General features: G+C 37.1%; 1 protein-coding gene across 1 annotated transcript in view; it reads right to left on the minus strand.

The window, feature by feature from the left end:
* The window catches only part of pde11a (phosphodiesterase 11A), a 46654-nt gene extending 19934 nt beyond the window's left edge, over positions 1-26720 (minus strand). Inside the window, exons 1-10 of the mRNA XM_015370436.1 lie at positions 25589-26720; positions 24215-24373; positions 14716-14805; positions 13973-14113; positions 13773-13837; positions 10790-10922; positions 8420-8495; positions 4002-4069; positions 3818-3910; positions 445-495 (exon numbers count right to left, since the gene is read on the minus strand). Of these exons, the coding sequence (XP_015225922.1) occupies positions 445-495; positions 3818-3910; positions 4002-4069; positions 8420-8495; positions 10790-10922; positions 13773-13837; positions 13973-14113; positions 14716-14805; positions 24215-24373; positions 25589-26377 (1665 nt within the window). The 5' untranslated portion in view covers positions 26378-26720. The remainder of the gene's footprint in view (positions 1-444; positions 496-3817; positions 3911-4001; positions 4070-8419; positions 8496-10789; positions 10923-13772; positions 13838-13972; positions 14114-14715; positions 14806-24214; positions 24374-25588) is intronic.
* Positions 26721-26908: the final 188 nt, after the last annotated feature.

Genomic DNA, 26908 nt, shown 5'->3' on the forward strand with positions numbered 1-26908 from the left:
TATCTATAGATATATATCTATAGATATCTATAGATATATAGATATCTATATATAGATATATATATAAAGGAGAAGATTAGGCAAGCAAACACTTTTTTTTTTAACAATAAGATAAGTAAATGAATGAATATATAGATATCTCAGTTAATCTAAACCAAAAGACACCAGGCTAACATAAATAAATAAGTTAAGACTGGAATGAATTACAAACAAAGATATAACAAACTATGCATAGATATAGTTAGACTGTAAGTCAAGCTATGCTTGAATTAATTATTTACACATAACAAATAAACTACACTGAGAAGAGAAAATATACTAAGCAAATAAAGCTAGAAAAAGTTAAGATATATCACAGTTTTTTTTTTTTGTTTGTTTGTTTTATTTCACCACAGCGGAGCATTTAAAAACAAGATTGAGGTCAATAAAAGAACTAAACATTACCTTAAATTTATCAACTTCAGTCTTGGAGCAAGTGGCATGGTAAGACAGAACCTGCAAAATAATGACAGCATCAATTGTTTTTTTTAATCACCACTGTCAAGACAAATGAAAACACTACATTATGGTGCAGGATTTCACTGATGAATCTGCAGCAATATTTGTAGCAACAGCAGCACAGATTGCATCCCCATGTTCCTATCATTTCCTTGGAGAAATACTTCCCACAGTCCTGCAGTATCATATTTAATCATAAATGCTCATTTTTATTCAGGATTGCCATGAACAGAGAAAACACACTCACATTATTTCATTCAGCATTTGTCTCCAGCTATCTCTTCTCTGCTTCTCCTTGAGACACTCGCACTAATCTTCAGACACGCAATAACAGCTGACTAGTGCTGAGTTCTTGCATTCAGGGTGGCAGATGATTTTCTTTTTTACCACCTCTCATTAATTTTCAATACAATCTTTTGTAAGAAAGTTATCTGGAAAGAGAGATCACCGCTTTTATTTTTTTCATGTCTACATTACTGAGGATATATGAGATTAAAGAAATAGATCCCAAGGACAAATGAGTGGTAAAAAAAATCTTATAATTTAAATTTTATAGCAATTATTTCATGTGAATTATGTTTCAATATTTCACTATGTAGTTTGTTGTTTTGTAGTGTACTGGTGCCCTTTAACCCAATGCCAAAATGGAACATTAATAGCAATAAACCAATAAAACCAACATCTGCTGCCCATCAATCTAGGAATGACCAGGGGTCTGATTCATTAAGCCTGGGTACAGGGCCGGGACTAGATGGGGGGCCAGGGGTTGCCATGGCCACCCTACCATTTATTTCCTTCTAATACAGATGGTGGCAACAGTATTATTTTCAAGTAGAATATTCAAAACATTTTTGATATATTAACAATTACTTGACAACAAAAACACTGTGGTTAATTACTGTATGCACATTAATATAATAACATTAAAGATCATAAGTACAGAATTCAAACAAAAATAGATTTTGTGTTTTATGGGGTAAAGAGAAAATTATGTGTCTGCAAGTCATCTAGGAGTCTTCTGATAAAAGTAGGTAAGTAATGACAAAGGAAAAGATGTTCGCCCAAAACCCAAACCTGAAAGAATTTTATCCACTATACCTTTTATTTAGACAGCACCGATATATGAATATTTTCGTCGGTTTGTTAGCAAAGACTGTGGGACAATATAGTTTATCTTTATTTAGAAAATATGGATGTTTTGCTCATTAATATTCCTGTTGGAACATTGTAGATTTACCGAGAGGTGGTGCCTATCTGCTTCCGGCCATCCCTCAGTGTACATTGGTTATTGCCTGTCCACCCTTATAAAAATTTTCTGGCTACGCCATTGCCTGGGTATGGAAAAAAACGGGCCAAAAACCAGCATAACACTTTCCACTTTCCAATTTAAGGTTGTAATCTATCTAAGAAACATGGTACAGAAACACAGAAGGTAGGACTTAAATGGAGGACTTTAAACGTAGTAGAATTGGAAAGGAAGGCATTTTCAGGAGATTTCTTAGCACATGAGGATGACTGGCTTTTTAGCCATTTTGACTCCCTTGAGTAATGTTCTTGGACCTATGGACGGAAGGGTAGCCGGGTGCATTGCTTAGATTAAATACGGGCAATTTTTCCAGATTTCTCCTTTTTTTTTTTTTTTTACTTGCTGATATTAACCATTGTGTGGTTCCTGTCACTGGCTCTCACTAGCATTGATTTTCCCACAGGTCTTAAACATAATCAGCAATTATTTTTTTAGGAACAAAATAGTTCCATGAATTTATTCAGAATCCATACAATAGACTATGTGGTCTTTTATAATACTTTCTTTTATTTGTCCCTTCACTTCCGTGGCTACCAAACGGACAATCCCACTGCAATCACCAACACATCTATTTCTACCTTAGTTAAGATTGGGGTTTGTTCACTCGCTCTGCTGTGGTTGCCACTGCTAACCATTAAATAACACTGATCAGCTGGCTTATTTAAACACACAAAGACAGCCAGTTGGTGCTTTGCTTTGACCATTTATGGTTGAATGTTGTCACAGTTATGGTTCTGTTGTGTTTTCTTTTGAGTGTTCGGTTTTGCTTTGCTCCATGTTTTCTAGTTTTAGTGGTTTTATGCTTATTTTGTTGTGTTTTCTGGTTATTTTCAGGTTTTTATTTGTTGCCCTCTGCTGCCCTCTTGTGTTCCCCTTTTTCCCTAGCTCCTTTCCTGTTCTGCTCTTTTCACACCTGCTCCCAATCTGCTCATTAGTCCTCTCTTTCTTCCTTGGTGCTGATTCCTCGTCTAACTTGGTCCAACTCCGTCTCGCTGAGTCTTCCTCCTCGTGATTGTTTTCCCCAGATGTCTCTATGGTTTCTGGTTTGTTTGACTTTGTTTTCATGTTTTGATTTTTGGATTCCTGCCTAAGTTGTTTGTTTACTCTTTATTAAATCATCAAGAAACTCACCTCTGCCTTCCTCACACAACCAAATCCTGACAAATGTGGGTTGTGGTGTAAGCACGATTTGATGAATCAGAAATATCTTTTACATATGCCGCTTTTGACTTTTTCAATGGAAACATTATTTAATAAATAAACCCCTGCTCCATGTTTAGTTATTAAAAAAAAGAGGATTGATGTTTTGTCCTGATAAAGGAAGTAGTCCTTTCCACTTTCACTCCATGCTTTGTCATATAAGAGCAACTGAGAGCAAGTTCCAAACCTCAATGCAATCCACCAGACCTTATTCAATAACTTTTTATCAACTCTTGTTTTAAACTGACTGTGATTGCTTTACCTCACACCTATGATTAAATTACAATTGAACTCAATCCTGATTAAACTAGAAATACCTATTCAGTGATATTACAGACTATAAAGCACCTGCTTAAGTAAAGATGTCACTACAAGCTACTGAATCATAGGATACACATATGCCTATATGTGGCTCATTTTCTTTCTTCTTTATTTTATTATTCCTATACAATTTGCATTTGTTTAAACCACGTTATACATTTACCACTTTCCTTTGGTCAGCTACATGTTTGTCTATGGGTACCCCTTAACACCAAAGCAAATTCTCCTTGTGTCAAATGCTACTTAGCAATAAAGCTTTTTCTGATTCTGATTCTGAAATAAAATGTAAATTTTTAATCCTTATTGGGTTTTCTTACAATGAAAGGTAATATTTTGGTAGATATGGATCCTAGAAAAGACTAAACCTTTCCTATTTGGTCTTGATTGCGTAAAAAAAAACTAGAACTGGCTGAGATTGCTATTTCTGCTAACAAAATATGTTTATCATGAAAGAAAATTTAATTAAAATTCTATGAAATTTGGCCTCCTTACATCCAAAGCCACAGATTGCTTGGCCCAAGATTTCTTCACCTGGTCGTACATGATTGTGTTGTTGATGCCCAATCCACAAAATATCACAAAGGCCTGAGGAAAAAGAAGTTATAATGAAAAAAAGGCGTTTTTGAAACTCTCAGATAATGTTAAGTGCTATAAAGACACAAAAGAAGCATAATACCTCAAAGAGACGTTGGTCTGCATCGTCAAACGGTTTCCCATCCAATCTGTTCAGAACTTGAGCCACACCTGTTGTATAAAATCAGTTTATGAGGAGATTTAGTTTATCTGGATGCTGATTGGAGTAGAAAACCTCCACTTTGGCTGGAGACTAGAGAAGATCAAATGGACATGTCAACTTAGGAGAACTTAAATAAAATGACAGTAACATGCGCTTCATTAATCGTATCAAACTTTTGCCCGTAATGCTCCCGTGGGAACAAAATTGTCATATCCAACTCCTGCCTTCAAATTGCTTTTCTTTTTCCCTAATTGGAAATACAAACAGGTTACACAACCTTGCAATATTATCTATTAATAACACTCATTGGTTGAAAAAGAATCTTTGCTGCAGTTAATAGCATTTTTCATCATTGTTGAAAGTGAATTGTAAAGGCAGGGCTGATTTCTCTAAAGCATGATTGTTCCTCCTGTAAGCAGCTTGCAAAATTTAATCAGCTGCAGAACATATGTGGCAAAAAACATTAGAAAACTGAATGACTGCTCAGAGAATCACAGTCATCACATTAACTCAAAATGCTCCACATTCCTCACCCCCCAGATCTACAAGCGGTTTTCATGTTCAGTACCCTTTTTTTCCATAGATGACCTCTGCTGCATGGCTGAACAATGCAGTTTGTTCACCGGAGGCGATCCATGGAGGGGGTGTTAAATTTTGCTTAGAGCTTCACAAAACCAGAGCAGAGCAGCAACCAGCTCAGCACTGTGATAAACCGTGAGGAATTTCATTCAGCAAAGGCTGAAGATCTTCATACAGTGGTTGTTTATCATAGCAGGACATGCAGGAAACAGGGCATTTCTATGGTTCAGCAAACAGGCTGTAAGCTAAAATGTTCTATTTGATAGAAGCTACTGAGCTTTAAAGAAAATAGCTTATGTCTTTGTTTTTCTGGCTCAGAATTCAGCAAAAATAACGACTGATTAAAATATAATTAATCAGGTATAACACTATGACCAATGACAAGTGAAGAAAATAACCTGTATTATATCAATAAAGGAACAAATGATGGCTACAGAGATGTTGAAAAAGGAGTTTTTCAAGGTAACACAGAATACATGTCAGATTAAATAATACTACTTATACTTCAGCAATAGTATCTAGGTGTTACTTTATTGTATGTCTCGTACCATGTCTGTTGGTTGTGCTGTTCTTTTTACATCTCTTTGCAGGTGATGAAGCAGACGGAAAATGTTTTATCTCCCTTTTATCTCCTCTTTCTTTCATCTTTTCTCCTTTTTTTCTGTTTTTCCTTTGCTGTACTACTTACATTGCAGTGTCCATATAATCTGTAAAACTCCCTGCATAGTTACAATAAAGCAATTTATATGCATAAACCAACACTATGGTGATAGCCCTACTGCTCCACTTGGGAAAGTAAAATCTGTTGGGCTCTTTTTGGCATCAAGACAATTATACTTATTGCCACATTGACAGACAGGACACTGTTAAAAAAAAAAAAAAAGTAGTTTCTCCCATTAGTTAAAGGTATAGTGGAGGATTTTCCCGATTTTTTTAAAAGACCCACCCTCTCCACTTTAAACAAAAAATGCACATGCACAACCCTGTACCCGCTCCCGAGAGGGAACGCCTATTAAACGCGTGCGAGAGCGTGCACAAGCCCATTTCTACTTATGCACGGTCTGTTTAAAAGTTGCTGTTTGCATCAATCACACAACCTTACTTTCCAAAAGAAGGTTTTAATTTTTCCACTATGTCAGACTCACAACCGGTAAGTGAAAATGTGGAGGAGCATGTGGGACAGCCTTACGTAAACATATCACCAGAATGATCTGCAATTTGGAGGAACACTTATTTTGATGATCCACCCAGAAAAACAACATCATCCACTATACCTTTAAGGATTAAATCTGAAGGGGGGGGGGATACTTTTTCATGGTATTGTGTATTTCCACCTCTGCTCTTACTTTGAGGGAACAAAATTCTCAAACATTTATTTCCACTTGTAATATGTTTGAATATTGATCTTAAAAACTAGCAGACCAATTAAAAGCTTGCTTTGTCTAAATGTAATGACCTGGGATTTAATTTAATTAACAAACCAAATCTAGGGTATCATTTTCAATTGTAAGGAAAGAGATACTTTCAAACGCTTTTGCAAGTTAAAATTGAAAGAAAAAAAAGAGTGGCATGCATTGAAGTCTCAATCACAACACTTTTTAAGAATTTAAAAAGCTTTTTCTGCATATTTCCCCTGTGGCTGCTTCACTCATCTACCCAACATCTCTGACAGGTTATCCAAATCCTGCTGATGAAATAAAAATCACCAAAGCATAGCAAACGCTGTCAAGATCAAGGATCAGCACGGTTTTGTCTGGTGTTAGTGTACCGCCTCACATTCATCCAATCTTTTTCTGCCACGCTTATCCCAGCTGGGGTCGGGAGGGGTGCTGGTGCCTATCTCCAGCTGTCAACAGGCTAGAGGAGGAGCACACCCTGGACAGGTCACCGCCTCACATACAGCAGAGTTTTGCAAATAGCCCAATAAGTTCCATGGTGGCTTCAATAGACCACAGCTCCTTCCACCAGATATATGCTGTGTTTCTTCCAAACAGAAACCAGGACATCTCACTGCTTTAACTCAACAGAAGCTTTCCTCATGCTGCTTCACCATCCAAGCCAGATTTTTGCATCGCATGATCAAAGTTTCTCCTGTCAATAAGTACTCCAACCTCAGCTGTGGATCTCTGCAGCTCCTTAACAACTATCATAGTTTTTTTTTCATTGTTTCTTGGACAAACACCTTGCCTGGTCTCTCTATTTATGAACGATAGGTTAAGCAGTGCTCCAAGGTTTTCTGAATCCTTAAATATTGTTTTGAAATTCTTTACAACTTCCTCCTTGAGCTGTCGCTTCTTGGTGGTGATGATGGTGTTCACGAATGTTCACTAATCATTAATTAGGTAACTTCTATAGCAGTTATTTGCACTAATGAATATAGATCCACATTTAAGATTTTTATTTTATTTTTTTTTTTATGTCATTCTTTTAATTACACCTCACCGTCATGCCACACCTTTTTGGGCTGTTAAATAAAATCTCACTAAAATGTATTTAATTAAATGTGACAAAAACATGAATTGGCTCAAGAGTCATGAATGAATTTTAAAGGGTGTTGAATGTCTAATTATTTCTGTTGCGAATGACTTTTGTGTAATAAAGGGCTCCAATTTTTTTAAAAGCAAATTTGCTTTTCACACTTATGGCTGTCTTCTAAGAAAGAGCTGAGAGGACTTTCATCTCATTTAAAAAAGTAAATCTTGAAAAAAAGTTAGTGCAATTAACGGCGCTGTTTTCAAGGGAAATCTTAATGTATCTGACTAAAATGCTAAAATTTTAAATTTGCCATTAAACGCTATATTAACTTCCAAGGTTGCATTAAAACAAGGGCATTAATAATGTAACTGAATGTAACCTTGACTGAAGAATTTCATGTCTGCTGCTTTGTTTGGGTAATGATTTTTCACTCTGCATCCTCAGGTGCCGCCCACGCCATGAATTTTCTCTCTCTCTTCACTCTTTCCATTCATTTTCTTGCCTTTCCCTCTCCGCTCCAACTGATGCACTGACACCTACGCAGAGACGCACCCAGGTCTTAACCAGCCATCTGCAGCAGATCTGCTGATCACTTTGCACTCGCATAAAACTAATGACTTTCCTGCATCAGATCTCACCGGACCGAGAGGAGCTGCCGTCACCTGCTCGGCGCAGCAATATTCCACCGCCAAAAAGCGGGCGAGGGATCAATGATTTATCAGTGTCATTGTGCTGTTAGCCCGCGGCTGATTCACAGACACAAAGCATGCTGACAGAAGAAGGGAAACTCCTCCTCTACGTGCAGAGTGATGCTGCAGCACAGCATGCAGTCTCAGCTGAACACATGCATGAGCTTCTCCCTCTCCCACTGTTTGCTGAAGCAGGAAAGTGTGCGCATAGTGCTGGATACTGCATTTACAGTATATAAAGGTATTCAACTGTATAATAAGCAACATTTTAGGCCATAAATATGTTATTTTTTAATGTCATCTTTATCATTTGTATGATTTTCTGGGTGTGAGCAAAAATTTCAGGACTCAACAAGTTTGCTACGATAAACATATATAACTAAACAGCTCTTGGATTATACGAAAAACGGCAACATTTTCTAGAGTCCAGATCCTGGTTTCCCCTAAAAAAAAAAGCATTTAGAAAAAGTTCATCTTAGTAATATATTTAAACTGGTCCAATACACCTTTTCCTTATATTCCCCTGCAAATGCAGTACAATCTAAAAAAAACCTTTTTCAAATATATTAAACCTTTTAAAGAGAGAAATTATTTCTATAATAAAGATAAACTTACCAATAATTTGGTGGTTGCTATTCCATATGGGAACACAGAGAACAGAGCGAATGTGGAAGTCTGAGAACTGGTCTGCCTATAAGAAAATAGAAAATTAACAGAGGAAAGATCTAAACAAAGAGTTTGCCTTTAATCGTAAAGCCAGACAAATGTAAAATAAAACTTGATGTATTTCAGATGTCTTCGGAAAATATGTATTTTTCTTATCTGACTCTAGAAGGATTAAGAGAATTCAACTTGCTCTCCAATTCGATTTGGAGCTATGGGCTAATCATGTAATAAAATCTTCACAATACAAAACACTGGAACGTTTAGCATGTATTTTGTCATCTGTGTGTGTAAGAAGCTAAATAATAAATGAATATTTCATTAAAGTTGCAGAAAATCCTAAAAAAAATCATAAGATATTTTATTCTAGTATGTTCAATCAAATCAGAAAAGCATCCTACCTCTAAATAAAACTGCAACAGTCCCACTGATTGAACGCTTTCTGCTTTTGTCAATAGGGCAGAATTTCCCCCTGAAGGTTTTTTTATAGGATTTACATCCCCTTCAGCCCTTTATTAAAGTTCTCTAGATATTTCAAAGTGATCCCAAAACCTTGTGTTCTTACAAAGTTAACAGGCACACAGCACCACAGATCCTGTGCCAATCTTAATGTGGCATGACACGATATTCCACTTGTTAATTCTTTATTTTTTTGGTGGTAAGAAAGAGAAGGAAATTTCCAAAAATGGATCTCAGAGCAGCTTTTTGGCATCTAGGTAGTGGTCTAATGGTTGGAGACTTGGAAATCCTGGATGCAACTATTTCAAAATAACCTTCTGGGCAACTTTGTGAGAACAAATAACTAGCTATCTATATCTATAACTATCTATAAAACTAAGGAAAAAAAAGTATTTCTACAGTTTTCTATCAGCAGGCTTTAGAGATTTAACTTCACCTTCTGGTACAGTACTGGATTGGTTTAAATCCTACCTGAAGCACAGGAACTTCTATCTGTCAGTAGGGAACTTTAAATCAGAGACCAGAAAAATCACATGCAGGGTTCCTTAAGGCTCCATTCTGGTGCACCTTCTTTTTAACATCTACTTGCTCCCCTTAGCTCAGATTATAGCAAACAACAAGTTCAGTTACCATAACTATGGAGACAACACATATCTTTACTTCACAACGTCACCACGTGACCATGAACCCATCAGAGCATTGGCTAGATGCTTAGAACAGATCAATATGTGGATGCACCATATTTCTTTATAACTGAATTAAAAACAAAACTGAGGTAATAATCTTCTGATCATAACTGGTGCAGGGTTATATCACAGCTTCAGCCATTACAGCTAGAAACCAGTGATTATGGCGGAATCTTAGTGTCATCATGGACAGACCTGACCTTTAGAGGCACATAAAAGCAGTTACCAGGTCAGCCTTTTATCATCTGATGATCATCTCCTGGATTAAAGAACTAATGTCCAAGCAGGGTCTAAAAAAGCTAATACATGCATTTATCTGTAGCAGAAATGATTACTGCAGCAGTGTGTCTTCACCCGTGTTCTCATTGGAACTAAGAAAATAAAACATATCAAAACCTGTTCTGAAGTCCTTATATTGGCTCCACATATCTCAGAGAATAGGCTTTGATTGAAATCCTTCTGTTAGTCTATAAATCATTCAATGGATCAGCACCTGAATCCACAACAGATTTGTTGTCAGTGTATCAACCTCCCAGACCACTCAGGTCTTCTAGGTCAAGCCTACCCTGTCCACCCAGAACTAGAACCAAACATGGAGAATCAGCATTTATTTCCTATGCCCCACTTATCTGGAACAAACTCCCAGAATATGGTTAAAGTGCTGAAAGCCAGAGTTATTTTGAGTCAAATTTTAAAATCAATTTGTTTAGAACAGCCTTTAACTGTTGAATTTAAACTGTTAATTAAGGTTTTATTAGTTTAAGGTTCTGATCCAAATGTTTTATTTATTTTACATATTTTTTTTAATATTTATTTGCTTTTATTCTCTATTTTCATTTTTCTTAAATTTTATTATCTAATTCATGTAAAGCACTTTGAATTGTCCATATACTGGATTGCGTTATACAAATGAACTTGCCTTGCCTTGCCTTGCTTTACCTTCCTGATCCTCATCACTGTGCTCACACTCACAATAAACCTGGTCTTCACCCAGCCATAATGACACATTTTAGTTTATTACTAACTCTTTTATAAAACCAGGTAGCAGTGCTGTTCCAAATGCACGCAACTGTAAGATTTTCTACCATTTTTGTTTAAGGTTTAAGAGGTCAACTTGCAGCTGGTTAATAACTGGTTTACAATAGCGCTTTAAAATCTTGGTGATGGGAGTTTGTACCTCAGCATCGAAGCGAGGATCCTGGTAGGCGTCGCTAATGTTCACAGGGAGACCTGTTGATGCCACCAGCTCTGCAATGCTGTTGTTGATCAGCCAGTCTGAGTAGGAAGATTTTTCCATGCTGTCTTTGAAACTTGCAAAATAGATGGAAAGAAAAGAAAATAAGAACAACTGCTGGACCAAATTGAGACTCTGCATTAAGCTTCTCAACAAATATTGTTTTTTCATAATTCTCCTGAAGGTAATAACTTGTCAAAAATAGAATTGGATGAAAGAAAACAACTTAATTTATCTATTTGAACAGCAGATTTGCAATACCAGCTCTTAATTTTTCCCTCTTGAACAATCCTCCAATTTGCTTTGTATTTAATCAACCTCTCATACAGCAGATGTCTGTAAACTTCCCCAGTAGCTCATGAAGTAATGAAAATTTAAAGGTGTGATTGTCTTCTTTGTTGCAAGACAACCTCAACACACTCCATCAAAGAAAAACCTGCATCTTCAAAGCTCACATCATCCATTCACATTAAATAGGGAAGACTTTCATGTTTAAAACAAATACTCTGTGCTGCTGATTCTATCTATCAAGAATAAAGATAAAATGATGCTGATGTTAGGTCATTGCCTCGCTTGGATCCTTTGATGCAATACTGTAGAGAAGGTGCTCACATTGCAGCGCAGAATGCAAAAATATTGGTATGACGCTGTGAGTGCAGCAAGGTTGTCTATGATAGCAGCTATTTGGACCTCAGAGTTCCTGCATGTAGCAAGTAAAAGTCTTAAACCTGAAGTTGTCTTTTTTTGCCTTTTATTAATAAAACAAAAACACTAAAATACAAAAAAACTTGTCTTTAGATTTTTCATAAAAGCTGAGTTAAAATGCAGTGTAGGTGAAAAGACAGTGTTACTCTAAGGTCCAGTGGCTTCTTATCCAGTTATCAGGAGATTTTACTGACTTTATATCAATTTTATATCCAATTAGAAATAAGTAATATTATGTACAGTAGCATCTGTCACTGATCCAATATTAACTCCACTACAAGACAAAATCTAAAATATATAAGCATAATAGGAGTTTATCAATCATTTTTGAAATACTAAATAACTGAAATTATAATAGAAAAAACATCTAAGACACAATAAATCCTGTTTTCTTCTTCTGGATGCATTAATCATATAAAAGTTCGTTCCTCCCTTGGCTCAGATCTCATTAATCGCCACATATGGAAAAGTTGTCTTAATCCAGCTGTGATTTGCGACAAACTTTGAAATTATTTTTATTTAATGTTTCATTAGTTCACTAAATCAACTGGGCCACTTCTTTAGGAAATTAGTTAGGAAAGCTAAATTCTACAATCTCGTTTTTTATAGTTGCAGAATACATGTATGGTGGTTTATATTTGCACAATCTGCTTGTTGTGCGATTCCAAACAGGCTACATGTTAGATTGTGGTTCCTAGAATTTCTAAAGTAGAGGTGGAGCTTTCACTTAGCAGGCTTCTCTTCTGGTGGACCAGCTAGTTTTTGTCCATTCGGTTGATACCCTGTCAACATTTAAACCTAGGTTCAAAATCCACCCTTTGACAATGCTTAGAGAGTAGCCCAGCTTATCTAAATCCATCCATAATGCTCTGCTGCTATAGGTATAGAATGCTGGAAGACATGGTCAGTATCACTCTAGTCTTTTTACTCTTGCTATAGGTTCATGCAATATTATAATTATTGCTGCAATTAATATTTTCATGAAGTCTGATTGACCTGTTACCCTTTCCTAAAAAAAAATAATTTATTGAGGTAATGTTGCGACTTACTCTCTCCTTTTCATCCATTTGAAAGTGTTCAAGGAGTACGGTAAGCACATCTGTGTTTAGATGTGTTTCTATTTCCTGGACAAAGCCACTGATGTGGCTAACTAACAATAAGTACTCTCTTTTTTAATTATATAGAAAGTATCTCTAGGTTATTTGTATAATAAAAAAATATTAGTTTGTTATTTTTACTGGAAAAATACCCTCAGCAACTGCTGTCAATAACTTTATGTTCTGTCTCGGTTTCCGATAAGAAGATACTTTTTTGGTCAGAGCTTATTTGTTTAGTCATATTTTTCATGATAAAGCTACTTGTAACTAACTTATATTATTGCTGATATTATTGCTGATATTAACAATGTGTCGCAATTTTCTTTTATCCTTTTCTATAGAGTGCCCCTTGCTAAATTCTCCTTTGCTTAGTTCTGTTTCTTCTCTGAATGAAGCTACAAAAAGTGTTATAGCCGCCAATAACATTTTACCAACATAATCAGCTGAAATCAATTACTGTGCTAAAGTTAATACTATATTGTAGTGTAGTGTATGTAATTAAAATAAAATCTGACTTAGATTAATGCAATTTAAACCCAATTGGATTTAATATATTTAAATATCATATGCACCTATTTTTGTTATGGTATTTTTGCTAAACTGGTGCTAAACAACGTTTATCTCATAATTTTAAATCATTAAGAGTTCCAGCAGAGGCCAGTTATGGCCACTGCCTTGAGGTGACGATAGAAGCTATGGCAAGCATTCAAGGGTGAGTGGGGGGAGGGGTTATTTGTCTTCCCTTCAAGCTTCTTTTCATCCATAAACAGCCCACACAATATTAAACCTCTTTTCCTCCACTCAGCCATGCCTAGCAGAAGCAAAAACACAGCAAAAAAAATATATATTTTAAGGCTGCCAATGTATACCTTCTGAACAGAATAACTGTATTATAAGTACCACTTTTATTTTATAAAACTATTCTGTTTTTGTTTGTTGTTTTTTTAGGTTTCATTTATTTATTTTTTCCTTATTGATATGAGGGGGACACAGAAACGCTAACTTTTATAATTTCCCTTGAGGATATGATTATTTTGGATTTACAATGTGTTACTTTTTAATAAGAAATGTGAAGGTGAATATGCAAAACTGTTTTCCAGAAATTACTGACGAATAATACAAACCTGCTTTCAGTATCTGCACTGCATTTTGGAGACAGAAGTTCAAAGGACTTGGTGAACTTGACCACCTGAAAGATGTACAGAGCGAAGCATTTATTAAGATTTTAAATAGATTCTACCTAATGAAAGAAAAAACATATATGCAAATGCAGAGACAATTAAACATACACACAGCAGGACGGCAAAGAGAAAGAAAGCAGTACCGGCGACTCAATGTCCTCCAGCAGCTGAACGGAGCAGCGCTCGCACTTTAAAAGAGTCTGGGCACGGTGCATGATCTTCCTGACAATCTTTTCCAGGTCAGTCTGTTCTTCAAACAGGTCATTGACCACCTCTAGGAGTGCCTGAACACCAGGAACAGACAATTATGACACTGGACTTACCCCTTACAATCTGAAAGCTCATGAATGCAAACAGGAAATTTGTTGGCAGGTAAGAGTGAGGTCGCCTTAAATAAACGTGCTGTGCTTTCCTCTGCTATTAGAATCTATTAATCATCATAATTTTTAAACCATAAACCAAAGGGATGATATAGCATGATTGATTTCCTCAATAAAAGTAAATTAGAACATTTATCTAATGCCAAACTGATACCAGTTTACAAGCACACAAAGGGATCTTGTTTTTTTTCTACTCTACTCACTGAACTGTGGTCTCAGTATGCTCTCCTCCATTAAATATGAATGTGCGACATAAATTAGGGGATTTCCTCACATTCCCAAGCAGTATTTACATCCTTCTCTGAATACAGACCCATCCCCCAAGAATGATCCGGAAACATGCTCATGCAAAGCTGCACGGCACTGTGTTTTTCCACTGCGACGCCAGCAAGTGGGCTGCTGCTGATCAATACCAAGCCTCTATGTCAGCATCAAGGCGGGGGGGTGTTATAAAGCCTATCCTTGGAATGGGTGGTTTATCTTCCAATTGGCCTCGTGGCCCTTACCCGACTCCGGTCATACTCCTTTCTGGAGGCAGCGAAGAGTTGAGCATTGGAGATAGCGATTCCACAAAAAGGCAAGTACATCTGCAAGACCTGTGGAGACATTGAAACCTTGGAACCATTGTGACATAATGTGAACCTCTTTATCAAAGAGGACATCCATCCATCACAGGGTACATGTACAGAATATGTGTCATTTTTCCCACTGGCTGCATTATTAATAGCATTTATTGATTTAATCTTCATACAATGCCTTGAAATAGGATCAATGCACGTTTTCTTATTTTGTCACCTACAAATACAACCTCAATGTGCTCCTCGCTATTTATGTTTAGACAAGCAATCCTTAAATGGAAGGAAAATCACTTGTGGTAATAAAAGAAAATAAATAAAGAATACACTACTGCCATTCATATGCATCCACGCCCCTGAGTCAATGCTTTGTAGAACTAGATTTCCCTGCAGTTAAAGCTTCATATCTTCTGGGCTGTCTTAACCCCATTTGCTAATCTACACTCATAAACCACTTTATTCTAGATCATGCTGTTTAAGGTTGTTGTCCTACCCTGAAAATCAAATGTCTTTAACAGCTATTCACTGGTTTTATTCCTGTATTCAGCTTAAATCGTCTTCCCATCTGCCCAGTTCCCTTCTTTCTGCAAAAGAACAGCATCTCCACAGCATGGTGCCGCTCAAACTTTGTTTTCCTGTTGGATAACATCATTTTAAGGTGTGTGCAATGTTAATTTGTCTCGTCTTCAAAGACTCCAGATAAGAAGCACCTAATTGGTAATAAAAGAAAATCATGTGCGACATGATTGTTGATAATCTAGAAAAAATAAATGATCAAACATGCAAGCAGGTTCAGTCTAACCCGTTAAAAGGTTCGAACTGGAAGAAGTTTGAGAGCCGCCATAAAGAGGAAGTTCCAACTATGACTTGGAAGTCATAATGAAAGTAATAAATAAATAATAATAGGGATAGTAATTATGAATATTATGTATAATTCACTTAACAGAAGCATCTCAAAGTGTGGATGGATGAAAATAGCAAACATTACATTTGAAAGATTAAATAGTAGTCAAAATCAGACTTATAGTATGTTAGGATTAGGATTAGGCTCTAAATAGATTTATTTCTACCAATTCCACAGTTCAATCAAAAAAAATGCAAAACATGATAGGATCATAATAATAAAAACACATAACTGATTAATGAGGCTGATAAGCAGTGATTAGAAATAAAAAATGTTCATTTACTAAAGGCTAGGGATGAGCACTTAAGTTAATTTAATGCATTCAGTTAATTCTTTTAATTTTTTCTGCTTTTTTGCTTTGGTTCAATTGCATTTATGGCTGCTCAGTGGATTTGATTCCCATTCCGGGGTCTTTCTGCATGGTGTTGCATGTTCTCCCTGCATGCGTGGGTTCGCTCCTGGTACTCCGGCTTCCTCCCACAGCCCAAAAACATGACTATTGGGTTAATTGGCTTCTCTAAATTCTCCTTAGGTGTGAGTGTGTGCATGAATGGTTGTTTTTGTTTGTCTCTGTGTTGCCCTGCGATTGACTGGCGACCTGTCCAGGGTGTACCCTCTCGCCAATTGACTGCTGGAGATAGGCACCAGCCTTCCTTGCAAGGGATGGGTTTAAATATTAAGACATTTATACTATAAAACATAATTTTTTACCTGTAGTGTTTCCATGAAATATTACTATAGAGACATACGACTTGCACACAAAAAATTGATACAATCAAAAAAGAATCAAATATATAAAAGCTATACTAATTGCAATGCAATTGTGTGATGTAACCTTAGCTTTGTTAGGCTGTTGTACATAACACAAAGTCCTGCACGATTTTTTTGTTTCCATAGTTCCACACTAAAGCCGAAATTGTTTCATACCCCTGGCAGATCTGAATTTTAAATTTTAAAATTCTTTCTACCAAAAATGAGTAATGAGACCGACATTTCTTAAAATATAATCTTTTGAAAGATAATCTTTTTTTGTTAACACTTTAAAAGAAAAATACTATGTTGATTATTATATCAGATCAAGGGTGTTATCATATTATACTCTTCTTCTTAATGAACTGAAACATTCACGGCAATCAAACCCTCTTTAAAACCGGGGACCAGTTCCTTATATGTTTCCTTTTTTTATTTTGACAAATACTCTTTGACAAAGAACTCCCAGTCTTTGCGACAGGAAGGCATTCTTGTAACTGTATCAGATTTAATCCTGAATTCTGGCTATAGGCCATTCCAATAAATAGTACTTTTTCTCAGAGGAAACATGTTTGCAAATGAAACCTATGAATACTAAGCTCATTTAGTGAACAGATGCTGCTGAGCAATAACACAATACCTGATGCTGTTTCAGCTGTCCTGTGGAATACTCCTCTAATGATCTTCAAATAGACGTTAGTCATCAATAAGTCCAGCAAGAGCGGCTTCATTAGTAAGCAGGACGTTTGGGATCTGTCCATGGATCCGCCTGTGGAGCGAACAGCCTAACTCTGAAGGAGAGCTGCTCTTTCTAATTACCTTCTGTCAGGCAACCCATTACAACAGGCTATATTATAAACAATTGAGGGTTTTTAGCCTGGAGCCCTATGAACTGACCAATAGGAAGCAGTTTAATACCAATAATCGTAAAGAAAACGGACTAGCCAAGGCCACATTGGGGACAATCAGTCCCACCGACTTTAACATTTCCTTTTTTTTACAAATGGCATTTCCTATAAAACAAGTCAAGGAAAATTACAAACCACTTTATTTCTCTGGTTGTCTCTTTAAATAACTATGAGGTGACTTAAATTGAACTTTTCATTGCACTCGTGAGAAAAGGTGGTGAGGAGGGTTTTGCCAAGATCTGCTTTCATGAGTCAAACTTTTACTACGATCAAAATTCCAGTGGAAACATTCAAAAAGCTGCGTAGCCATTAAAAAGATGCTTTAATTGTTGTAAGATTGCCTCTGCTGAATAATTGAAAATCCTTTAATTATTGTCAACGTGACACGGTAGTAATACGATGTTAACAGTGCTATTTCTTATTTTTTAATTGAGATCCATTTTTATCTTTTCCTACTTCTTTTTTTATTCATAGGTGTCAGAATAAAGGAGGTCATAGTTTTCAGATAAAAAAAGAAAAGACTGATCATTGCATGCACCTAATCTTAGACTTAGACAAACTTTGTCTATTTTTCTATTGCCTATTATCATTTTGTATACACTGATTTTATACTCTGTGTACCTCTTAACATCCACCTCATTTTGGGAAATTCTCGCCTCTTTTGCATAGCTAAATGGAAAAACAAATAACCTAGGATTATTTTATTTTATTTTTCCTATTTGCTTTGATTCTGTTTTATTTTCCTACATTTTAATTATGTAAAGCACTTTGCATTGTCTTTGTACTGAATTGTGCTATACAAATAAATTTGCCTTGACTTGCCTTGCCTTGCCTTGCCTAGTAACTGTAGGGCCAAATTACATGTGTGATACATTATTTGAATGCTAACACCTTCTACTTTCTGAATATAAACATGAAAATTGGGTGAGTAAAACACAGCCCAAGCCGCATCAGTTCAAACATGACTCAAAGTTGTTTTTTTATTCTCAAAAAAATACAAGGTCTTTTTTGAACAGCAGTAATAAAGACATGCTTGCTTGTTGAGGCTGCTTTGTAATGTTTAGATTTTGACATGCTGCTATATCTTAATTGTTCTTTGGTGGTCACTGTGTTCATAAAATAAACTTGGCGGTTGGATTGTGGACAACTTAAGCTTTCCAACAATGTCTAACACGTCTATATTGGTAAAAAAAAATGTAACTGGGTCATTTTCATGCGATCTGAGTCATTAGTTGTAAACGCTTTAAAACTGTGGGTTTTGAGACGTTAAAACCCTTGTGTTAAAATTATCTTTAATAACATAAATCTTAAGATTTGGGTGAAGCATTTCTGTGAGCATAGACCTTTTAAAGGGGAGCACATTTGTTTTATAGGATCTTGTCTTCTTTATGTATTAAAAAAAAAATGTTACTTGTTAGAAATTGTGTCCCCTTTCCTTCATTGCAGATTACCATCAGTTGATTGGGAGAAGGTGGCAGTTACGTCATCACTCTGAGAGAGTTTGCAACAGACTCCTGCTGAGGTTTAACTGTGTTGCCAGACTGAATACACACAAGTGATCAAGGATCTTTGAAACGGATATTTCTTTATAATGCCAACCTGTGAAAAATGCATTTAAGTGTAACGCAAACCAGAAACAAAATAACCCAATCCCAATCAAAATGATATTGTCAGACGCATGGCATCGCAGGGTCAGTTAGCTGGATTCCTCCACAGAAACGAAATACTCCAATTATAAATTATTCCCTCTCCCCCGAGCTCCTAAATCCTCTTAGGGTATCAACAGAAACACAATAAAGGCAGCGTGAAATGTAAAAAGCAGCTATGTAATATGAAACATCTTCTCAGACGTTTAGGCACAAATTGGTTTAGATAAAGGTTCATTTAAGCCTCTCATGACATCTGCCACTGCTGTATCTGTAATGCTTTCAAAAAGCGTGATTTCTTTTCTTATAACAGGGTCTCCCATAAAAAGCAAAGCTGCAGCTGTGCAGTGCACAGAGCTCACTGCGTTCAGTGATGCTACCATCGCGTTTCATTACTAATTCAGCAGTAGCCATCCAAGGCATTAGTGTAATGTTAATGCAGTGTGAAACATACTCTCAGAACAATGGAAATATGAAAAAGAAAACCTCTTCTATGAGCAATAGATTGCGCATTGGTGTTATTTAGCATATTTTTTTGTTGTGTAACGCAAAAACGGGAAACACTTGAGAAACAAAATGCTAAAATAATAGCACAGCTACTTTTGTCTTTTCTTGTATCATCTTCTCTGCCTTTTGAGTGCTCATGCAACGAGACAGCCAGTCATCCTGTCATAATTTTTCTGCTGAATCAACCGCACTGATGGGCTCCTCTGATACATAAAACACTATTTGTCTCAGGGTCACCACGCTGAATTCCTCTATCTTTGTTATAGACATTCATGACCAATGATTACTTATCTCTGTACTAAATTATTTCACAGCAATGGACTGGCGGACAGGTGTCCAGGGTGTACCCCGCCTCTCGCCCGTAGACAGCTGGAGATTGGCACCAGCACCCCTCACGATCCGACTTGGGATAAGCGTGTTAGAAAAATGGATGAATGGATGGATAAATTGTTTCAGAAAAAAGTCAAACGTGTTCCAAATGCCACTGACGTCTGAAATGTCATGAGTCCTAAACTTTACAATTACTACTAATTTACTGGAGTTATTAATAATACCGTTATCAAATTACATTTCTATATTATTGCTTACAGCTAGAAAAAACACAACATTAAGTTTAGTAAGAAAAGTAAATATTACAAAAGATCCCAAGTAAAGGCAGTCTGGGCGGAGCAATCCCTGCTTGGCGATGAATCAGCTGCTTCATAAACCGTGTCACCAGATGAAAGAACTTAAATCGAGGGCTGCACAGAGGACATAGGTCCTCGATTGATCAATTCCTGGGAGTCTTACTATAACATTAAAACCCAGGAAAACCTTGATTTTTTTTTTTTTTTACCTCAGTTGGGGTTCATTTCCATGAATTGTTAAAGCACTAGGTCGAACTGAAGTTCACACACTGTGAATCTAAACCAAAATGTCAAAAAGTCTTGCTCTCAAAATCCTGCAGTTGTCCTTGTCCACCATTTTCAACCTGAGCTTTTCCCTCCACTGAACTTTCTAATAATACTCTCAGATAGAGCCTAAAGCTGGGAACCTGTAGCTTCTAAAACTCTGATCTGCCTCCTGGCCAGCAGCATCTTCACTAGGTTTTTTTAGGGAATAAAAAGGACTTAATATGTTATAGGTTCTTTATAAATCCTTTTTTATTAGTGTTATGAAAGATTTTCCTTTTCTACGAAAATAGTTTTGGAATTGTTTTAGCTGCAAATCATTATTCAAACAAATGTAGGGGTACTTATTCAAGAATTAAAATATCTAAATAGATATAATTTTCAAGGATAATCTAATAGTGAAAAAAAACATTTAACTGGTGTTATAGATAATAAATGCTGCAGCGATATTTGACACAATGGCTGTTCTACTCTGCTGTCAGTTAACCAATGTGAGGTTGAAAAAAGCAAAGGTGAGATTTAAATGAATGTTGTTACCACGGTGTTCTCACCCCCTGGAACACTCAGCTTAGGAAAGATTTCATAATGACTCCCGGTGACCCAGCCAGGAAACTCAAACACTAAGTTCTGACATTAAATCCGTCTGCAGACACGTGAATTGATTACTCTTATGCAGTTAGGGTGGCACATAGCACTAACATTCAAACCGTACACAGAAACTATATGCAAGGAGAACATGTTTACTGCTTTAAATTGAAGAATACAAGGAAAAGACAAAGAAGGGTTAAAGAACATTATATCCCTTCTACAGCAAGAAATCCTTCACATCTGCTAGTGTCTCTCTGTGTGGAGTCGCAGGTTCTTCCTCCCCAGTTCCTTCAGCTCCACTAGCCCTACCCCTGCTGGTTTTACTATAGGAAATATGGCTCTCTGCCAAGAGCAGCATGATCTATGGGGAGCCAGCAACTCAAAAAGAGTTATGTCAGCCTTCCTTTGCTTCATTGCAACTATTTCAACAAGGAACAGTGTCCCTGAGGATTTTCCCTGCCTGAGCACCATGACAAGTTGATCTTCTATCCTGCAGCTTTTAACTGGGTACTAAGTATAACTATGGTGTTTTGAGTACATCTTTCAATTTAATTTTCTACATTTGTAAAATAACACACATACACTCAAACATAAGTTACACCTTTAGCAGACTTAATAAGACTCTGCGTGCTTAACTGACAACAGTTATTACAAGAATTGATAAATAATTGAATTTTATTGATCTCCCATTGGAGAAATTTACCTCTGCATTTAACCCATCCCGTTAGGGAGCAGTGAGCTGCCATCTTGGGGCGCCCATGGAGCAATCAGGGGTTAAAGGTCTTGCTCAGACACCCAGAGTGGCAGTCTGTGGGTTTCAAACTCACAACCTCAGGATTCTAAGCTCTATATCCTAAAAAAATAGGCCGCTGCTCCCCTCATGTTACTCAGTTACTCATGTAAATGAGTAAATGTAAGTGGCTACCAGATCCAAAGGGGAACTTCTAAATGGCAAACATTACTTCCAGACAAAATAATCTTGATTTTAAATTAAAATATAAAATTAAATCAATACCTACACATGGTATAAATAATTTGTTGCTTATGCATGGGTGATGTGCAGAGCCATTTTGATAGGTTATTTATTTGTGTGTCCCATTTTGCTAACATAAAAAGACAACATATTGAATCGCAGCATGATTTATGCTAGGGAACAAAACATAATGTTTAAAATATTTCATGCATGTAGGTCACAAACCAGAGAGAAATACTAAAAAAAGCAAAAAGAATCTCCTTTTTAGTTGTTTTTATATCTCTGCTACTGTGAACTCATAAGTGTTACAACACTGACATTAATAAATGATGACAGTTTGTAGCCCCGTTATTGTCTAACCCTATGCATAGTGTTTGTCCCAAAAAATGTGAGTAATATCCTTGAAAGGCCACAAATGAATCACAAAGTAGTTCAGTACTCCAGGCTTATATTTCTCTTTGTGCAGTAATAACAAGTCCAAGAGTCTGGAGTCTGGCTTAAAGCTTTATGAGGCTGTAGTTAAGCATCAGTGTCGGTACCTGTTTAACCCGGGTGATAAAGGGGTAATCAGTGGTGGAACAATATTCTTTATCACTTTACAAAATTTCACTGTAAAGCAAACTGAGAAATGTAGATAAAAGGGGTCAAAATGTGGCTTTAATATGGCAGGTTAAAGTGTTGTTACATTACACTTTGCATTTTATTTAAATAAACCAAAGAGCAGAAACAGCAACTTAATTAATTTTTTTAATTATGTTTTAAAAAATGCTATGGCCTGTTTACTGTTTGTGTAAGTTTTATTTCATAATCCTTTCTTAGTTCTGCTACTCTGGGCCATTTTTCCCAACAGACCACACATGCAGATCTCATACATTTTCCTCCTCAAATTTCTCCACTTTGTCTATACAAACAGAATCAAACTGAGCTCTGTGATTGGATGCCCTTTGGACTCAGTATAGGAGGTGGGAAACAAAAAGACCTTAACAAAACATCTCCGTGCACAAAGCTGTTGCAGAACTGGAGAGCTCCTTCAGTGACAGACTGCTGCACCCTAAATGCCCCAGGGAGCGTTATCACAGATCCTTCCTCCCAGCAGCGTAAGACTTTATAACCACCACTGTTCTCAACAACCTCAATAAGTTGTTACAATCATGCCGATTTTTGCAGTTTCTGTGTTAGTCAGTTAAACATGCTGCTGTCAGATGTCAGATGCTGTCACATCTCTGGTGTTGCTGCTATTTTTCCCCCACTTGCACTACGGTAGAAACTATTATAAAAAATTGCTATAATTATTAATTCTCCAGATGCACAGCATTTATATTGTAAAAACACTGTACAGTACAGTATTTTAATTTGTTTATTTTCATAAATCTGTCATGTATTGTGTTGTTTTTATACACTTTTTTAAGGTCCGCATTTGTCTGACCACTTCTGCTATAATCTTTTGCTGCTGCTGCAATAACACCACAATTTCCCCATTGTGGGACAAAAGGGGTTTTCTATTCTAATTATTAAATAAATTATTATAAAACTGAAAAAAAATCACTTTTGCAAATATCTTTATAAAGCCCGTATTAAGATATTAAGGAAAAAACGTACCTAGTAAAAAACGGAAGGAAGGAAGGAAGGAAGGAAGGAAGGAAGGAAGGAAGGAAGGAAGGAAGGAAGGAAGGAAGGAAGGAAGGGTAAACTATTGGTATTCCAGGCTTTGTCAAACTCTTTCAGACTGCTTATAAACTCTGGTATTAATAAACAATATGTTACAGAAAAAAATTTTGATTCTTCTTCCTAATAATTACAGACTTTTATTCTCTATGTCTACTTCTTGAGAAAATACTGATCAGTGAAACTAAGAGATGGCAGGACAACATCTTAACTGTTTTCTCTAGTCAGTGAGTGTAAGATGGATCCAATCTATTAAAAAGCTGCTTCTTTTATTTTTTTCGTTTAAATAAAACACGAGAGTATAACCAACAGAGAAAGAAAAGATTTTTCATTTTTGTTTTAATTTTTGTTTAGAATCAATGGAGACCACAAAAAACATCAAATGTTATAGCCTTGTTTTTTGGTCGCTGTTCCTCAGCACTGTTCTATTTGTATACAACTTGGAAAAGTTTTATTTAAAAATGTAATAAAGATGTTCCTTTTAAAATAAAAAGAAATGGATTATTGTGAGGGAAAACCATAGGACAAATACTGGAAACTTCTGCATTCAGATATATCAACCAGGCCATATAATAGGAAAACTATAAAGATAAAATTACCTTTTCATCATCCTCAGTAAAAAGTTCCCCACTGGAAGTCTTGTTGATGGCCTGAGCGACTCCAATGATCTCACCATCGCTGTTGCGAATGGGCATGCATAAAAGGGACTTGGTTTTGTAGCCCGTCAGCTTGTCAATTTCATCACTGAATCGGCGATCCTGCAAGCATAAGCACAGTAGATAAACAAAGACACACGGTAAACATGGCTGCTGAAAAGCTGCTCTTCCCTTCTGGTGTTTCCATGAGACAGGAGACCAGAACCTGTAATGGTTCTCCAGCAGTAATGACAGAACTTTAGGGGAGATTTCTGTTAAAACTACTGTAGACTAAAGGAGTTTATAAAGAAAACTTACTGTTCTATACAAATGGCTGAACTTACCCTCAAACACATTTACTTTCTCATGCAAAAGATAGATTAACACAAAGTAGTATATAACTAGGAAGTGTAAAGAACTGTTAAAATGTACATTTTGGGGTAAAAAATAAATATCTGAAAGGTGTTCATATATATTTAGCATTTTTGCATGTAATCCACCGAACTCAACATGTCTGTGAAGACCAAAAAGAATAGTTCAAGAAGAGACCCTCAATGAATGAACAGGATTATGAAATCACCATTAAGGGACACAGAAGATAAGCCTTCATGTTGTGGAGAAATTTAAAGTATGATTACCTAATAAAAGAATGTTCAAAACCCAGCATATCACAGAATATCATCTTATCTAAAGAGAAAATAACGCATGGCACAGCTGCAAATCCCACCAACCACCTAAAGTGGTGACTGTGACCCACAGTTTAGTTGAGAGAATCTGTATGACTGCTATTAATTGGGTCTCTTTTTCTGTGTAAATCTCAATGTGTGATAGAAACAAACAAAAAAAAAAACCTGACCACAGAATTCCTAAAACAACACATGGGAAATACAGTAGCAGCATCATGATGTAGTGTCCTCTCATTCAGAACCATCAGAGCTGCAAAGCAACTAAACCAGTTTGCTCTCCAAAGCTACATAGAAATATTTCAAATTTGTTTGGATGGCCTAGTCAAAGTCCAGATTGTAGAAACTTTGGCTATTCATTAAAATTGTTAATAGATGATCTCCAGACAATCTGAGTATGAAATTTGGTGCAAAACAGACGAAATGGTGGTTTTATTCCCAAAACATGCCTCTGGGCTCAGGTTTTTATTTGTAAAAGGGTTAAAAAGTTGGATATTTTACACTTTTTGTACTATTATATGTTGGTCTTTCACATAAAATGATGTTTTTGTCTCAGATGGCTCAGTTAAAAAAGTAAGAACTAGAGACTGGAAGTAGATGGACATTCTGCAACCCTCAGTCTCTAAGTTACACATCACAATAAATGAGCAGGCACCTGATAGGCGTCAGGGATGTTCACTGTCTCTCCATGCTCAGCCACATAACCAATGATTCCTTTCCCCCATGGAACCTGAACTTCATCTGAGTTCATGGAGGGTAAAACGGTGGTCCCTGCGTGCACGTCAAAGAATTTAGACACCAGTGTTTTCTTGTTGCCAGTTCCTTCCACTAAAAACAAGGAGCACCGGTCTGCATCCACCATGATACAAACAAACACCAGGATTTTGTAGCTGAGGCTGGTCAGGTCCAGGTCGTTGGATATGTCTTTCACCAGTTCCAAGAAGAACTCTCTCTCGCTGTGCTCTTTGAGGCGGTATTTAAAATCCACAGCCGTGGCCGGGTACTGGGGGATGTTGACTCTGGACTCCAGCAGCGCGCTCAGGATGTGCGCGGTGGTCGGTGGCAGGGAGCTCGCCTTCCTCAGCAGAGCTCTCCTCCTCATGCTGGTCAGAGGCTCCTGCGCCCTGGTGTTGACGTGCTCATCGTAGGTCCTATTCACGTTAATGGCTTTAGACCTGGCGAAAGTTTTGCGCAGCTCTTTCTGAGACGCTCTCCTCTGCAGACCGTCGCACTTGCTCGCCCAGCTGTCCTTGCACGCGCCGCGCTTCTCCTCGGCGGCGGCTGCGGGCGCAGCGGCCGCCGGACTCTTACTCGCCTGGTTCTTCTTTAACCATTTCTCCACCATGCTGTAATTTCCTTTCCTGTTTAGGTAGTCCTCGAACAGGTCGGGGTGCGAGTCCAGGAAACTTTCTACGTCAGAGAACAGCATATTCGACACTGCCATGTCCGCGCTTCGGATGGTCCTCAGTGAACCAAAGCCATGAAACTGCGCACAGAAATACCATCTATGAGGATTTACCAGACCAGGTTAAGAAGGCAGAACCGTGCAGATGCAACAACTTCCACGATGCGCATAAAAGGAAAGAAAAGAAAACCTCTTGCGCTGCAAATCCAGGTCCTTCTCTGTGCGGAGAGGAATGGGGAGTCCGTTTTTGCGCACCTGCGTCTTTCTCCACATCGCTCACCTAATTGGGGTTTATTCACGCAAACTTAGTGGTGGGAAAAGTGAGAGTAGTGAGAGCACAGCCCCGATATTTCGCACTCCCCTGGTTTGTGTCCTCTTGTGCGGATGACGCGGGCTGTGGTTGGCTGATGCTCTCTTCGTCACAGTCAGGGAGCTCAGGGTGGCTTCAGCAATAAGGCTCCTGGCCGTTTGAACCACTGGCCCTCCCCTTACAAGTATTATTATTATTTATTATTTTAAAATACATTTAAAACGCATCTTATAGATAGATAGATAGATAGATAGATAGAT

Source organism: Cyprinodon variegatus, unplaced genomic scaffold, assembly GCF_000732505.1.
Source record: "Cyprinodon variegatus isolate N-32 unplaced genomic scaffold, C_variegatus-1.0 Scaffold46, whole genome shotgun sequence".
NCBI lineage: Eukaryota > Metazoa > Chordata > Actinopteri > Cyprinodontiformes > Cyprinodontidae > Cyprinodon > Cyprinodon variegatus.